This window comes from Ostrea edulis, chromosome 9 (assembly GCF_947568905.1).
Source record: "Ostrea edulis chromosome 9, xbOstEdul1.1, whole genome shotgun sequence".
Taxonomy (NCBI): domain Eukaryota; kingdom Metazoa; phylum Mollusca; class Bivalvia; order Ostreida; family Ostreidae; genus Ostrea; species Ostrea edulis.
This window is the reverse complement of record NC_079172.1, coordinates 50,144,481-50,162,170: the sequence shown is the minus strand read 5'-3', so window position 1 is coordinate 50,162,170 and position 17,690 is coordinate 50,144,481. Positions and strand designations below refer to the sequence as shown.

Here is a 17,690-nt window from a genome sequence, read left to right as displayed (position 1 = left end):
CTCATGGACAAAAGAAACGTTACACATGAAAAAATTATAGTAAAACAATATTTTTTCGTATAAATAAATAAAAACTTGTTTAACAACACTTCATGCTTTACTGATTACACTGGCAAACACAACAAATGTTAAAACCTAGTCATGCGTGAATTTATCGTTGATACCCGTAAACATGGTTTCGTGGATATCGCATTGCACGTGCAAAGAAAATCATTTTCATTTTTATCAAATACTACTCAAGGTGATTCAGGCAGTAAGAAAAACATCAAAATTTTCCAACATCTTCGCGTATTGCAATGCCCCGGCTCGACAGTTCCAGTCGCGAAAGAGCAATTGGCATGTTGGAACTTGGAGCGTCGCAAGCCGACGTTGCACGGCGATTTGGGGTTGCAAGGATCACGATTTCTCGATTATTGCACCGTTTCAACACAACAAATTCAACAGCAGACCGCCCCCGATCTGGAAGACCTAGGGTAACAACGCCCAGGCAGGACCGCATGATACGATTACGTCATCTACGGAACAGAACGGAAAATCCAGCAAACACTGCTGTTGGAATTCCTGGATTGCGGCGAATCAGTCGCCGAACAGTTCAACGACGTTTGTCGGCTGCAGGTCTACGTGCACGACGCCCATACAAAGGACCTATGCTGACCCAAAGACACTGCCGAGAACGACTTCAATGGGCTCGACGTCACTTGAGATGGAGGCTTGCAGACTGGAATCACGTTCTGTTTAGTGATGAATCACGTTTCATGCTGCGCCGAGTGGATGGCAGAACACGCGTGTACCGTAGACGCGGTGAACGCTTCTCTGATGGATGTGTGCTACGCCATGACCGCTTTGGAGGCGGAAGTGTAATGATGTGGGGCGGAATAAGTGGTAATCGACGAACAGATCTTGTACCGATCATTGGGACATTAAATGCACAACGATACCGTAATGAAATCCTTGCACAACATGTCCGTCCCTTTATCGCTGCAAATGGCGGAATTTTCCAACAGGATAATGCGCGCCCCCACGTTGCAAGAGCCAACAGAGACTTTCTTGCCAACAATCACATCGACATCTTGCCATGGCCAGCACTTTCGCCCGATTTATCGCCAATCGAGCACCTCTGGGACCAATTAGACCGTCGAGTAAGACAACGCCGCAATCAACCGGAAACGCTTGAACAGCTTAGAACTGCTTTGCAGGAAGAATGGCAAAGAATCCCTCAGGTCTCCATCAATCGTCTCATTGCTTCTATGCGTCGTCGTTGTCAAGCTGTTATCGATAACATTGGTTCTTTCACTCGTTATTGACATTGTGAATTGAATATCCGAAGTTAACACTTTCCGGCTTTGACTCCGTAATTTGTGTATGTTCAGATTCGGGAAACCTTAGATATTTGTTGTGTTTGAACATTCAAATTTTATTTTTTTATTCCCAAATTATATTATATTTTCATGAAATAAAATTACAGTTATACATTTTGGTGTAACGTTTCTTTTGTCCATGAGTATATATATATCTACCTAAGCCTAAGATAACTAGAGAAATCTGGAAAGTGAGGAAACTCAAAGACATACATATGACAGACTTTCTGAAGGATCTCGTTCAATTTAATGCAACTGCAACCAAACAGCACGACCCGGGAGATTAGCAAAGTTTTACAATTCTGAACTTTGAAACATCTTGGACAATCATGTTCCTGAAAAAGAGAAAATGGTGACAGTTCGACCTACTTTACCGTGGTTTACGGAGGAATCGGGTCACCTTAAAGACCCCAAAAAAACACTGTACGGTTGCTCCACGGATGACTGAATGTGGGCGGAGCTTATCCATGGTCAATGTTATTTACCTGGAATTTACCCGGCCAAGAGATCAGTTGTTGTGTATATTTTTATGATATACACAGGAAATTTCTCAGGTTATTACAAATTATGCTTAGTGTCTTGATTTGTGCAAATAAAAAAATAATTAAAATTTCTACCTACATGCATACCGCATTTCTATTTCCCGTAAACCTTCAAACTTGGTCATATTTATGTATTGCAAATGACAGGTTTAGCCCATTTCTAAACCTTTGCTTTTTAAAACTTCTAATTAAATTGTTATATATCGTATATAAATAATTTCCTAAATATAATATTACCCTGCGTGTCCTGGGAGTTCGCGGTGTCGTGGTTGTAGTAGGTAAAATATCCATGTTTCGAGAGAATGAATAAATCCAAGTAGATCTGTGTACATGTACAACCAAATGAAAAATGGTCAAGATACCCCTCAATATGGGCTGTCTGTAGGGTTTCTGTAGCTCTCTCTTTCTTTCTCTCTCTCTCTCTCTCTCTCTCTCTCTCTCTCGGGTTTCTGTGGACGTAGTGTTTGTGCAACGATGGCATCCCAAACAGAAGCTGACACGAAGTATACACCCCCTCCTCTCTCTCTCTTTAGGGTTTCTGTGGACGTAGTGTTTGTGTAACGATGGTATCCCAAACAAAAGCTGACACATAGCTAGTCTACCCCCCCCCCCTTTCTCTCTCTCTCCCTTACTCTCAATCATTGACTAAATGAGTAATTATTGTCATACGTATGCAACACTATTGCCATGCCATATTATTTCATCTATATTATTGCTACAGTTTTACACATCTCTCTCTCTCTCTCTTTATAAACATAAAACGGTGATAAATTATAAATAGCTCAACAACTCTCTCTCTCTCTCTTTATCTTTATAAATATAAAACGGTGATAAATTATAAATAGAACTCTCTCTCTCTCTATAAATATAAAGCCGTGATAAATTATAAATAGAAATATCTCAGTAACTCTCTCTCTCTCTCTCTCACACACACACACACACACTCTCTCTCTCTCTCTCTCTCTCTCTCTCTCCGGTCCTACTAAACAGAGTACGATAGAGTACTTTAGAGTACGCTAGTAAAAATTCATAATTTAATGCAATTTAACTGCTGTTCGTAGATGTTCTTACTTTAGTTTAACCTAATAAATGTATATCTGAAATATATTGTATTTGTTTTCATTATTTTAGGAATTATTGTAAGTTAAAGTTTACCGTTTGATTCCGATCCCGATCAAATTTAATACTTTTTCAAAACAAACTACTAATAATCGGGATCGGGATGTCGTAAATCTTCAATACATTTAATGTTTTCTGGTCAAAATATCGCTAAAATACCAAATACTTTTGACAAATATTGCACTTTTATTTTATAATCATCTTTATTTAAGTGGTATACATACAAATAAACAATTGAATTGCATTAAATATTGAAATTTTACTAGCGTACTCTAAAGTACTCTATCGTACTCTAACGTACTCTGTTTAGTAGTACCCCCCCCCTCTCTCTCTCTCTCTCTCTCTCTCTCTCAATATAAAGCCGTGATAAATTATAAATAGAAATATCTCAATAACTTATTTATGCTTTTTTACTGTTGTTTGATTTCTGATTGTGTAATTTATAATCCATGTGGTATCTCAAACAGAAGCATTTTTTAAACTACTGTAACAGTTTTATGTATGGGCAATATAACCATTATACATGTTGATGTGCTGCGCCAATAAAGAATTGTTCATGTTTTATAAATATAAAGCCACAATAAATCATTAATAGAAAATATTCCAATAACTTATGTTTGTTTGGTTTTTTTTTAAATTTATTATTATTGTTTGATTTCTGATTGTTTAATCTATAATACATGTATAACGATGGAGAGAGAAAATACGATGATAAATTGCATGGTATAGGGGACGTTAGAAATTAAAATATTCTAGGTGCGAGTCAATGCTATCAAAACTCAGGTATACTGGGGCTTTCCTCGAGATCTGAAGACTGCCGGTCATCATTAGCCATGATTGTTATCAAAACATCTTTCTCAGGTAGCTGTAGACCACGGTCTCTGCAAACATCAATCAATCTAAGCTCTATTGTTAAAAGTTTGATTGACCAGCGGCTTATCATTGATCGCGACACAGGTAAAATTTGGGGGCGTTAACTTAAAGTTGGGTCTTTAAGGCACGTTGTAGGTCGGTGGAAAGAAAGTAGAGAGGAAACAAGACTTTGGACCATGATCACGCATACAGATCTAGATGTACTAAACAAGTGTACAGAAACATCTTAGATACAACAAATTCAAGCACATCAATTCAAATATTGTTGAGTGCTGTAAAGATGCATCAAAAATGTACAAATTAGTCTTGGGATTGATGGGTTGAAGTAAAAATAATCCTATGCCGTCAAATACTATAGTGAAGAATCATTAGCAGATGAATTTAGTTCATTCTTTGTGGATAAAATTTTAAACATTCGCAAAACTTTAGACGATTTCGAACAATTTGATCCAAATCTTGGATTTAAATGCATATACCAGTTTCATGATTTTAATTCAGTGTCTGATGTAGATGTTTTAAGTGTGATCAGAAACTCAAAGCTTACAACCTGCCCAACTGACCCCATTCCATTAAAATTAATAAAACAGTATTCTGAGGTGTTATTGCCAACAATAACTGCCATAGTCAACAAATCCCTTACATCTGGTGTTTTTGTAAATGAGTGGAAAACAGCAATCATAATTCTTAGACCACTACTGAAGAAAAATGGTTTAGAGGCGATTTTAAAAAACTATCGTCCGGTGAATAACTTATGTTATATTTCAAAAATTGTCAGAAAGTGCGCACTAAACCAGTTCATGAAATACCTGGAATTGCGCAATCTACTACCAGATTACCAAAGTGCATACAGAAGGGGCTTTAGTACTGAAACTGCTCTTCTCAAACTCTCAACTGATATTCTTTGGAAAATGGAAACGCTTCAGGTCACAGTGGTAGTTGCATTAGATCTTTCTGCTGCTTTGGACATGGTTGATCATAGTATACTCAGCAAGGTGTTACAGAGTACTTTCAGGGTGTCAGATTCAGCAATTGGATTGGTTTAAATCATATCTTTCCCCCAGAATGGCAGAAGTGCATATTAATGTGTCTAGATCTCAACCAAGGGACCTTGAATTTTCTGTACCACAAGGTATATGTGGGCCTGTTTTTTACACCGTTTATGCTAGTACTTTACAACATTTTATCAAAGACTCTGGGGTCTCACTACTTGGTTATGCCGATGACCATGCCGCTTATGATAGTTTCAATCCGAAGACCTTTGATGATGAAAAATGTGTGATGAAAAATTTGGAGGCCGTTTTGGTAGATATGAACAACTGAATGTATTTGAACGGACTTAGATTAAACCCAGTCAACAAATGTTATCGGTACGTGTCTTCTTCCAAATCAATAAATGTGATTGGTGCAAATGTAAATACATCTTCATGCATCAAGTATCTACATGTAGGGTGCTATTTAAATAAACATTTGACCTTTGGGAAATTTGTTAGTGAAAAATGTAAAACAATTTCCTTGAATTTATATTACATTAAGCACATTCGTCAATATCTTCCTGATGACTCGTGCAAGCAGTTAGTACAATCGTTAGTTAAAAAAAACTAGCATTTGGATTATGCCAACAGTGTGCTATACAGATTGTCCAAATGTACCATCAAAAGGCTGCAGTTATTTCAAAAACTCAAAAAAGTGGAAGTCAGCTGACAATTCTACAGAGGCTTTAAAGCATTTACACGGGTTACCTGTTCATTTTCGGATCAAGTTTAAAGTTGTATGTGTTGTTTTTAAATGTCTCAATGATAGCAAAAGCCCAGCATACTTAAGAGAAATGCAGAGCCTTCGAACATCACCATACAACATTCGCTCTCTAAACAATGATGCTAAAACACTAAATGTTCCTGCCGTCAAACGCAAAACATTTGCTTCCAGGTCATTTGCCATATTGGGACCTACCGTGTGGAATGAACTTCCAACAAACGTTAGAACATCAACGATTATGATATTTTCAAGCGCCAGCTGAAATCGTTTTATTATATCAGTGCTTTCAACTATAACTTATTATTCCTTCATGGACATTGCTATGTTGACAATTAGTCAATTTTAATGCTTTAAACTTGTGTATCTTTTAATTTAATTGGCATGTACAGCATGCCATTGATTGCATTTTTGTTTGTAAAATTGTGCGCTTTAAAATTTTTAATAATAATAATAAATGATTTAACATCCCTCTTGAGAATTTTCACTCATATGGAGATGTCACCTGGATTGCTGGTGAAGGGCTGCAAAATTTAGGCCTATACTTGGCGCTTATGACCTTTGAGCAGGGAGGGATCTTTATTATGCTACACCTGCTGTGAATCGGGGCCTCGGTTTTTGCGATCTCATCTGAAGGACCGCCCCATTTATACATGTAGCCGTATCTTACGACAAGCAAGGGCTACTAAGGATCTATTCTAACCTGGATCCCTACGGGATCTGATGCTTTATAAGACACTCTGAGTTATACCAGTATTTAAATGCATCCAGGATGTGAAAAAAAGGGAAATGAAGAAGATGGATGCTGAAAAAAGGGTGATTGATGTTTTCCATAATAACAGCTTGAGGAGAATTCTTTAAATCAGATAACAGCGTCAAAATTGCAAGAAAGACCAGACATGAAGCCCTTAAGTCAAGAAAGTAGGTACAGAAAATGGAAATTCATTGGACACGTTCTCAGAAAAGAGGATACAGCTCTTTGTTGGACACCAGAAGGCAGATGATAAAGAGGAAGACCACAAACCACCAGGAGAAGAACGGTAGAAAAGGAGAGGGCAGGAAGCAGATGGTTTTCTTGGGCTGAGGTGAGGTTTGTGACTGCAGACTGAGATGTTTGGGGATGTTCTGTGGATGTCTTATAAGTGGATATAGGTAACAGGTAACATGAAAAGAAAGGATGCAGAGATAAGGAATTTTCTACAAATATGCATCTCACAAATTAGCATGCAGGTAACATGTTTGACTGATCACGGCAATCATACAGGATGCTGTTGTTTTTTGCTTTGATTGACAACTGGCAAATTATGGACATCAACTAAAAATTCATCTTCAGATGCTAAAAATTGGGGTCTTTAAAAGTAATAGCACATGTATGTCAAGGGAGTTAAGAGTATACATTAATTCTGATGAAAGATGAACATGATGCAATGTAGCAGTCTTCATTAAAACCCGCTAGTCCGACTCCCTGAGGCTTATACTGACTTGTAGGAAAAGTCTTGGTACTAGCTATAGCTGTGTAGTATTGGAAAATCTTCAATCACTAGCACAGATTTTAGCTATGATAGAATTTTTCAGCATCTGAGTCTATTTTGTGTTTGTCAATCATTACAATACTTTTAATAAAAGCATTTCTCTGTTTTTAGCCGAGTTGCGTAGCAAATCTCGGCTTTTAAATTGGCGAAGGATGGGCGTCCAGTCGGGCGGGTGGCGTCCACAATTAGCTTGTCCTGTCTCTAACTTTCATACTTTTTGGTGCATCTTTGTGAGACTTACTGATCACATCCAAAAGAGGATGGTTCCTAATTATTTTGAGGTCAAAAGGTCAAAGGTCACTTTGTCATTAAATGCCATAGATTTGAACTTGTCCAGTCTCTAACTTTCATACTACTAGGGGCATCTTTGTGAAACTTACATAACATGATCACATCCAAAAGAGGAAGGTTCCTATTTGAGGTCAAAAGGTCAAAGGTCAAGGTTTCTTTTTCACTATATACTGTAGATTTGAACTTGCCTTTAACTTTTATACATGTACTTGCTGGTTCATGTTTATCAGACTTCAAATCCTGATGCCATTCAAGATTCATGTTGCTTTTGAAATCCAAAGGTCAAGGTCATTATCACATTAAATACCTATTGCGACCATTCAAAGCTTCATACGTACTTATAAACTATTTTAAATACGTACATGTTTTTATTTTGTGAATGCAAGCGTGCATAATTTTCCAAACTGCAACTCGGCTATATACGCATCTTTGATGCGTTTTAGCGATTTTTTTAATTCATCCTGATGAATTATGCCTTCAACATGAACATTTATGTTTTATTTACAGGATAGTAAAATTGGGCTAGTAAATCTGTGAAATTAAGGTGGCTTAATATTACACCAAAATTTGATTTAATAGTATGGCTGGTGTCTCAGAAAAGTTTGTGTATATAAGACTGCAGATATCTTTTTTTTCTCATGAATATGATGAAGAAATTAAATCTTATACATGAGATGATGACTGAATTATCAATATTATAAAATGTCTCGTGCCTGATAAATGCTTTTGTTTGTAGATATCATTAGGCATGATTAATGGAATGCTTAAACATTCTCTATTTTAAAAGACTATTTTCATTGTTATTGTATGTTACTATTTCTATTAAACTTTTCTGGGTTCCATTCCCATTGTTTCCTTAAGTAGACCTTGGCTGGTTTTTTTTTTTTTTTTAGTTGGAAATAGAAACCGTTTATACATGTGTCAATTGGTATTTGAAATAAATGATTTAAAGAATGGAATCTTCGGGATTCCAATCACATCAACTCTCGGTGTCACCTAGTATGTTTTCATGTTGTCTGATCAGTGTGTTCACTGTATGATCTAGACCATGAAGATTTAATTCTAAAACAATTATTTAGTATAAAGACCTGTACATATTACATGTATATTTTCTTTTTTATGATGTACCCCCCCCCCCCCCCCCCCCACACACACACACACACACAAGTGACTAGATACAGTGAAACACACTTATAACGAACATGCTTATAACAAATTCACGCTTATTGCGAAGTGATACATGTATTTATTATCCAATGAAAGGCAAATAACAATCCTTGTATTGGATATACTGAAGTTTTGTTCTATTTTAATGAACTGTGTTCTGCTGGCTCTGCAGGTTTGCCATAATCTTGTTTTACTATATTTCAACTATGTGAGTTCAAAACCCATATCACTTACACTAAAGCATGCCCCCCCCCCCCTCCCAAGTTTTTACACTGAAATCCTGGATCCACCCATCTAGACCCTACTCTAGATTTATAATTAGATGAGAAAGAGATGTTTAGCATGTCTAGTGTAAGTTTGTCTCCCATTATCTGGAGACTGTTAAGTTTATCATTGTGTGTACTGTTGTGACCATTAAGACACAATTTGCCTCTTGTGCCCATGGGAATCATGATGTATTATTATTTGATTTCAGATACTTATATCTTACGACAATTGAATATATTTCAGATGCAAATTTGTGGGTGACAAAGTACAGGGTTTACAGTGTTGGGAATTTGAATTTAAACATAACAGCCAGCACACCACAGGACATCCCTGATGCTTGGCTCCAGGTGAGTCTATAGGGTAGAATAAAACTACATGTTTAAAGATATATCAGAAAAAGGAAAGAATTTTTTAAAAATAGATATTCTTGGCTTCTGTCCCTGAAAATAATATCAAGTACTGACAGAGGGCCATTTTTCGGCTATTCGTTGCTCTATAGTTCTTTTACTACAAGATGGATCTAAGCATTTCGTATTTTGGATGAATGGGGAAGGAAGATGAATTTTTTACATTGAGGGTGTATTATGAAATATGAGTGAAAAATTCTCAAAGACATGTAAATCAAACTAATTAAGAAACAATGTGTGTTTGACATTACATATGAAACAAACAACTTTATGTGTTTGCATTTTATAAATCTGTTTACTCTGCCATAGATACATGTATGTGGATGGTATTGATTATTTTGATTGTGGACAAATTTCGTTTTAGGCATTCTTTTTAGATATAATGTATGTATCATTGTTTACAATTTCAAAAAATTACCTTGTTTATATGAAAAGTTTGTTTAATCAGTTAAATGTTCTGCTTGAGTAATCTAAGGAAGATTTGATTGATATTTTAATGCCTAAAATCACCAGTGATCAGACCTCTGTGATGGCCACACTCCTCCCTCCTTAAATGTCTTCACACTCTGAAGTCATCAACCAAAGATCTTTGTCCCCTGAAAGCTATTTTCACCTTTTAGTACCAGGGAGTGGTCAGTCTACAGCACCAAATGTAACAGGAAGGGAGAAAATACAGTGAACCAGATCAGAATTTGAACCTGGGTCACCAGAATCTTTATGTATTATAAAGTACTCTACTAAATAAGCTATCTGACCAGTGGCGATCAAAACCTTCTGACTGCTACATTTGTAATTAATAGTGATTCCATAGTGATCATTTTTATTTGTACGTTTGTTTGATAGGATGACCAAGGTGGATCAGCTGGAGCACAAATGCCAGGATATCCCTCAGCAGGTTTCCCTGGATACCCGGGACAAGGATACCCAGGGTTTATGTCCCCTCCCACCCAACCCACCCAGAGGGACCAGCTGCATGCCAATCCATATACTCCGAACATTTCTGGCCCTGGTCCACCGTTTCAATATCCTTCGTCTGCTGATTGTATGAAAACAGGTGGCATGCCTACAATGAGTGGACCACAAGTTGTAACTTCTGATCCGGTATCTCACAAATCTTCCATGGACCCAACAGTTTATCAGAATTTTCCTAGCATGTCACAGCTGCCAACAAATTATCCTAGCATGCCACAGTCCGATAATTTTCCTAGCAAGCCGCAGTCTGATAATTTTCCTAGCATGCCGCAGTCTGAGAATTATCATAGCATGCCACCTTCCTATGAAAGCCATAATTTCAAACCTAAAGTTCCCCCTCGGTTTTCCACCACTAAATCACCAGAGGTTGTGCAGAGGGAGCCCAACACAGTGAAACAGCCGAGTGTAATGGAGAGTATAGAGCACAGCTCTGACTCAACTGCTGAATCTCAACAAGGTAAGATGAAAAATAATCTGCAGGTTATGCAGAAATTAGTCTCCAGGATTCCATCGTTTATATATCCCCCAGAATACAACCTACAAGTATTACTATTAAGGGTATAAAGGAATTATATACTGTTATATACTGGTAATCTTGAAGACAATTAAATTCATGAAAATTTAAAGCGATAAGTATATCTTATATGCCTAGTTTATATTTGGTCTGCGATACTCCTAAGGAGTCCTGTAACCTGGCCATATGTCACCTTTCATGCGACCTCCGTGGAATAGCAAACAGCGGCTGTGAGATTTTCATATTGAATCAGGTTCCATGTCTTCTATGATTTTGTTTAGTTGAAAGTTGTACACATTTTCAAGCAACATAAGCCTAAAGCCATGTCAAAGAATGTACTGCACAAGCCCCATGATACAGTCATATGAATTTACAGAAGACATGTTCTGATTGGATAGCAAGCACACAATTTTTAGAGGACATTGGGAGCAACAATAATCATAGGGAGTTTGCATGGGAACCTTGCCGGCTCTGTTTGATTTTTTTCTGTGGGAGAATTGTGGATATTGTATGGAGAATGTTTTGTAATTGCACAATATTTGAACAATATCCACACAGCCACATACAGATTTGTCACATCCTCTCCCCAAGAGCCTGTGCGAGAAGTGGCACAATGGCCGTATAAAATGTAAACTGAAAAGCTGTATTAGCTCCTTATGATGCCTCAAAAATTGCACAGAAAATCATAGACAGATTTTATTGCACAACCGCAGTTGGGCTCTAATAGTGGTCACTGCTAGTACACATTAAAATGATCATTACAAGAATAAATTTTCTGACAATTCATCTTTGCTTTAATGAAATTGATCTTTTTTATGGCTGGCCTTTGAAAGGGGGAGGGACATATTCATATTGGTTTGCACCCATCAGTTAGTAGACCAAATATCCACTCAATGTCAATCTTGAGAACCCTTTGCTTGACAAACATCAAACTTGATGTACTGGTAGCCCTTAATGAATAGATGACCCATATTGATTTTGAGGTCACAAAGTCAAAGGTCAACGATAAATGATAAACTGTACACAAAATATTGCCTATGCTGGATAGACTTTAAAAGTGGTACACAGTATGGCTACAGTTCCCACTTGATGGGCTTATATTGCTCAGTGCTTCATAGAATATCTTTTTGTCTAAATTCAAGGAAGCTACATGTAGTAGCAGCTATGGTTCAATTTCTGTATGGCACTAAATATCAGATTTCATTATACCTAACTACTTATTGTGAGCATATTATAAAGGAGCATACATGTGTATGATAAATTGTGGCCATATATATACCCAAACCAATCTTTTAGTTTTATTTCAACCCATGCAGATGACTGCAAGTGAGAATTGATAAATGTTATTTTTGTTGAATTTTCTAAATATTTTATTTCAAAGTTAGTAAGTTATGGATATTAACCAGTTAGTGGGTTAAGTTAAGAGAAATTTTCCTCCACAAATCAATTATATACTACATACTTGAAATATGATTTTTTTTCAAAAGTTTTCAAGGTGCAGTTATCCTCGATATATTAATTTGCACCCCTCCATTATAACCTTTCCTTTTATTAAACTTGCCTGGTACAGCTTTGCTCCTGGGTAGGGAATTGCTGGATCCACAGCGATCTCATCACAGACAAACAGCAACATATAGATAATATGCTTATTATATATATAATTGTAAGTATTGTGATATCTGGAGGGTTTTTTGAACATCCAGTATGTACACTTTCAGATATGAATGAAATATTTGAAATTATAAATCATTCTTGTGTGTTAGTAATAAGTGATAATCATACTAGGAAATCAAAGATCAAAAGGGGACAGGTTCAGGGATGTTTATTGTTATGACATGTATTACTGTTTTATATTTTTATCAATTGTCTGTTTGTCATGTTCAATCTTAAAGGTCAGAACCAAACAGACATTTTGCTACTTGGTCATGCATTTTGTTTGATTATGAAGAATAAATGGAGACCCTAGCAAACTTCCTGCAAACAAATTTGGTAGCTTGAATTTCCTGCACATTTCCTATATTAAACATCTTTTTATTGTTGAAGTTTTGTTCAACCTTCCTGAAAACTTCCTGCAAACATTTTCTCTAGCTTAAGGTGACTCACTACACCCAGAAATAGTTTCTCAAATCAGTACGAATTGATTTAATTATAAAAGATATGATGATATACAATAAGTACATGTATATATACCAAAAAGGCAAAAAATATATAAATTTGGATAAAAACATGATTTTCAAAAAAATTATTTCAACATATATGAACAAAAGACTCGGTGGGATTTGAACTCGAGATCTATGGTTCACCAGCCCAATGCTTTAACCACTGAGCTATGATGATAAACAAATGAATCAATTGATACAAATTATTTCACAAAACATTTAAATCACCATCTTGTTACGTGGTGTTATACAGAGTATAAGCTTTAGTGTCATGAGCTACCTTAAGATTCCCACAAACTTCCTGCGATTAATTAAAATTTCTTGCAATGTTCCTGCAAATATACCAGTTCCTGCAAGTTTGCAGCAAGCTTACAGCAAAAAATTGCAATGTTCACAGGAAGCTTGCTGCAAACATCTGCGAACACCAACATTTTCTGTAAAACAAAATTGTTACCTGGAAACTTCTGGCAAATTTGTAGCAAGTCTGCAGCAAACAAAATAATTCTGTAAAACAATGGCAGGAATTGTAATCTTGCCTTTTCTAAGACTCTTGATTTGAATATGAACTTTGAGACTTGTGGTTGACTGAGCATTTCAAATGCTTTTAATTGTCTGAATCACTGACTTATGAAGAAATCTTGGTGATATTGGCAAGGTCAAGTACAAATTCTGAAGATGTACAAATGATGGCAGAGACTAATCCATGGCTATAGGAGATTTAGGACAGAGACTAATCCATGGCTATAGGGGATTTAGGACAGAGACTAATCCATGGCTATAGGAGATTTAGGACAGAGACTAATCCATGGCTATAGGAGATTTAGAGCAGAGACTAAGCCATGGCTATAGGAGATTTAGGGCAGAGACTAATCCATGGCTATAGGGGATTTAGGACAGAGACTAATCCATGGCTATTTGGGGATTTAGAGCAGAGACTAATCCATGGCTATAGGGGATTTAGAGCAGAGACTAATCCATGGCTATAGGAGATTTAGGACAGAGACTAATCCATGGCTATAGGAGATTTAGCTCAATAACAGAATAATGTGCATAGTATAGAAGACATGAAGCGACATTTATAAAAATGTGTAAAACTTATTCAAACCAGTTTATGTCATAGAAATGGTAAAGAAATTATATAGATATTTTTATTCCTTATCATTAGATTTTTTTTAAAATTTCTTGTTTGATTTATCATGTTTATATCATTTACATCAATACAAAGACCTTGATTTAATACAAAGCAGTACTATAACATGAAATCAAATGTTATAAAAATCTGAATGTCAACCACTGCTGTTATATTGTGTGATTTCATAGCAAGCAACTCATTTGGTACAAACTTATCTGATGAATACTAATCAAGCAATCAACGTGCGAGTTACACTTACTGAGATTGAATTTTTCTGTTTTGTTCTTTATTGTATCAGCTGCAGAAAGCAAGTCGGCAGACTATGACAGTATCAGAGTCTCCTGTTTACCACGTGGGGTGTCGGAAGAATTCATCACAGATTTTTTTGAAAATGAAAAAAGAAGTGGTGGAGGAGATGTGTCTGATGTTAAATATGATGAACAGAACAGCACAGCCATTGTCACTTTTGAGGATTCAGATGGTAAATTCTATTCCATACAACACTTCCTACAACTTAGCTGGCAGGAAAGTGCATACTGGAATCAACATCTCTGTCTGTCTGTTGTCTGTCTGTTATGCGTCCATCTGTTGTGTGTCCATCTGTACGTCTGTATGTCTGTCTGTTGCCTGTCCGTCTGTTTGTCTGTAGCCACTAGTTAGGTTAAGGACAACATTTAAGTCTCTTATCACTGCAAGCGTGAAATCTAAAGAAAACTTGTTTGTATTAAACAGCTTGACTTATTCCAACTCCTGGTCCAAATGCAACTGCTGACCTACATTTCATGCTTCAGTGATTCTGGGTTGGGATAGCAGTTATAGGTCTGGTTTGGATTTCTTGAAATAACCTCAAACTTAATCAAGTTAGAGTTTTCTTTTATTTGAACTGTCAAAATTTGACTAAAATCTCGGGCTTAATATTAACAACATATTAAGGTAACTCCATACTCAAAGTTTTATCTGATACAAGTTTGAAAAGTGTATTTATTTCCATTCATTAGAGTTAAAACTAACAAATTATCAAATAAAATACATAGGTCATCACACTTTTAAGATGTGAGACGTACATAAACAGAATCATATATCACCGTCAGAAAATTGCAATTTTCCTTCAACAGCGTTATTAAAATTCCACACAAACAGGTTATGACGATATAGTAGCATTCATAACAATTTCATGAAACTGTATCTTCACAAAAATATACAATGAAAATGTCTGTAAAAAATAAAGGAAATCTATCGCATAATAGACTTGATAAAGAAATCAATAGAAACAGAGTTATTGCCCTTAGATTCAATATTTTGAAACATATAATTGATTATTCATTTAAAACTTAAGACTTGTAATATTTTATTTTTAACAAGATTTTTTACGATAACTATCGGAAAAGACTCCTACAAAATTTATTTTCTTATCTGCATGCATAAATCTAAATAAATCATTGATTTTACAAAATCTGATGACATCACAGGAGGGTGGAATTACTTTAAGTTCCAAGTTTTGAATTAATATTTTTTTGAGAAATCCAGGCCAGTTCTCACCTTATGGCAAATAAAATACAAAGTCAAGCCAAAGTTGCTAATATGATTGTGATTCCAACTCGTGGTCTGATTTATGTTTGATGCTTCAGTGACTCTGTTGGAGTTGGCAAGGGGCCATAACTCTTGGATGTCTCATTAATACAGATTTTTTGCCTTTCTCACATACACTATGAATTTACAAATAATCCTTAAAGAACTATACCCTTAGAGATTATTTTCAAAATATTTTTAAATACCAATATTGATTTGCATGTGATTCCTTGTATTTAGAATACAATTGACTGATTAAGCCTCAGATGACATTTACATAAGCATATGATATAAAACTATGAAAACAGTCACTGGTGACCTGAAAGAAAGGGTGATTTTTGTAGTCTCCTTTGGAACTTGAGACCCCCCCCCCCTTCTGTAAATTCACCAACGGGGATTGTTATTCTGATCTGTTTATCAATACAGTAAAACACACATATAATGAAGTACTGGGGTGAACAATTTTGATTCATTATAAACATTCTGACTACAGATAACTCCATTTACCTGTTCAAGATATAGGACTCACGGTGGGTGTGATGGGTTGACAAGGGTATGCTTACTTCTCCAAGGCACCTGATCCCACCTCTGGTATATCCAATGTTTGCCCAACTTTTCATTTTGTATTCCTTTTGGGAGTTATGAAATTGATCTACACTGTTCGATATCCTCACCTTTTCATCCAGTTAAGTTTCTAAATATGTTTCAAACCTACAGGGAATAAAAATCTGTTCGATGTAAATGTGGATTCATTATGAATGTGGATTCATTATAAATGTGGATTCATTGTAAATGTGGATTCATTATGAATGTGGATTGATTATAAATGTGGATTCATTATAAATGTGGATTCATTGTAAATGTGGATTCATTATGAATGTGGATTCATTATAAATGTGGATTCATTGTAACCATGTTTAATTGTAAGTGGAATGTATAGCACATTATGTCCTATTCAATGTGTCCATATCTGTCACCATAGCAATAGGTGCAGGTAAATCACTAGTCCACATTCAAGAAGATTTCTTGTTAAGTATGGAATTTCAGTTACTGTAGTGCACAATTTATATGCATTATATGTATTGTAAATGCATTTTGGGCTCAATTTTTCTGCAATTTTATTTCTGTCTTATGTTGATAAGTAAATATTACATGATAAGAAATTAATTTTTGTCTGCTTTACATTTAATTTACACAAAGTGTACATCAGGGTCCCTATCTTTGTGCTAGTAATCCAGTCATATTATTATTTCCTGTAGATTTTTTTTTTTCACCATGCCTATTTTTTTATTCTCCCAAAGAATTTGGGGAGAGCATATACTAGTAGTCGCTGTCGTGTGTCCGGCTGTCCATCTGTCCATCTGAGCTCATATCCCCAAACTTTTCATCAGAAATTGATATAATTAATCACAAATGTTTCTTGAGATAAAGATTTTTGTACCAAAATCTCTTTGTCAATTTTAAAAGGTCAAGGTCACTCAGAACATATAGAAGTCCTTATTTCAACAGTTTTTAAACATGTATTGATCGTACAATGCATATCACACAAATAAGTAATAGCCAAATGACTTTTGGATCATGGTCACTCAAGGTCATTTTTCAAAGGTCAAGTTCACTCAGAACATGTCATACATTTCAATAATATTTTAACAATTATTCATCATTGTATGAATGACTTCTGGACAAAGGACACTCAAGGTAATTTTTTTAAAGGTTTAGGTCACTCAGAACATATGCCTTATATATGAAAGAACTAATTTCAATATTTCAACAGTTATTAATCATTGATTGAATGACATTCAGATCAATGCCACTTAAGGTCATTTTATAAAGGTCAAGGTCACTCAAAACATATGTCTTATATATAAAATGGTCAATTAAGGTCATTTTTGAAAGGTCAAGGTCACTCAAAATATATGGCTTGTATATAAAAAAGGCATTTTGATAGGCCAAGGTCACTGAAAACATGGCTTGTATATATACAAAGACCTATATTTCAAATTTTTTCCCTATTTTAACACAAATATTAATTACTT

At 35.6% G+C, this 17,690-nt stretch overlaps 1 protein-coding gene across 2 annotated transcripts in view; it reads left to right on the top strand.

The window, feature by feature from the left end:
- LOC125657973 (protein mono-ADP-ribosyltransferase PARP14-like) overlaps positions 1-17,690 on the top strand; it is a 58,809-nt gene that overhangs the window by 1,797 nt on the left and 39,322 nt on the right. For both annotated transcript variants that reach the window (XM_048888955.2, XM_048888956.2), the window contains exons 2-4: positions 9,145-9,248; positions 10,152-10,737; positions 14,384-14,566. In XM_048888955.2, coding sequence (XP_048744912.2) covers positions 9,145-9,248; positions 10,152-10,737; positions 14,384-14,566 — 873 coding nt within the window. The remainder of the gene's footprint in view (positions 1-9,144; positions 9,249-10,151; positions 10,738-14,383; positions 14,567-17,690) is intronic.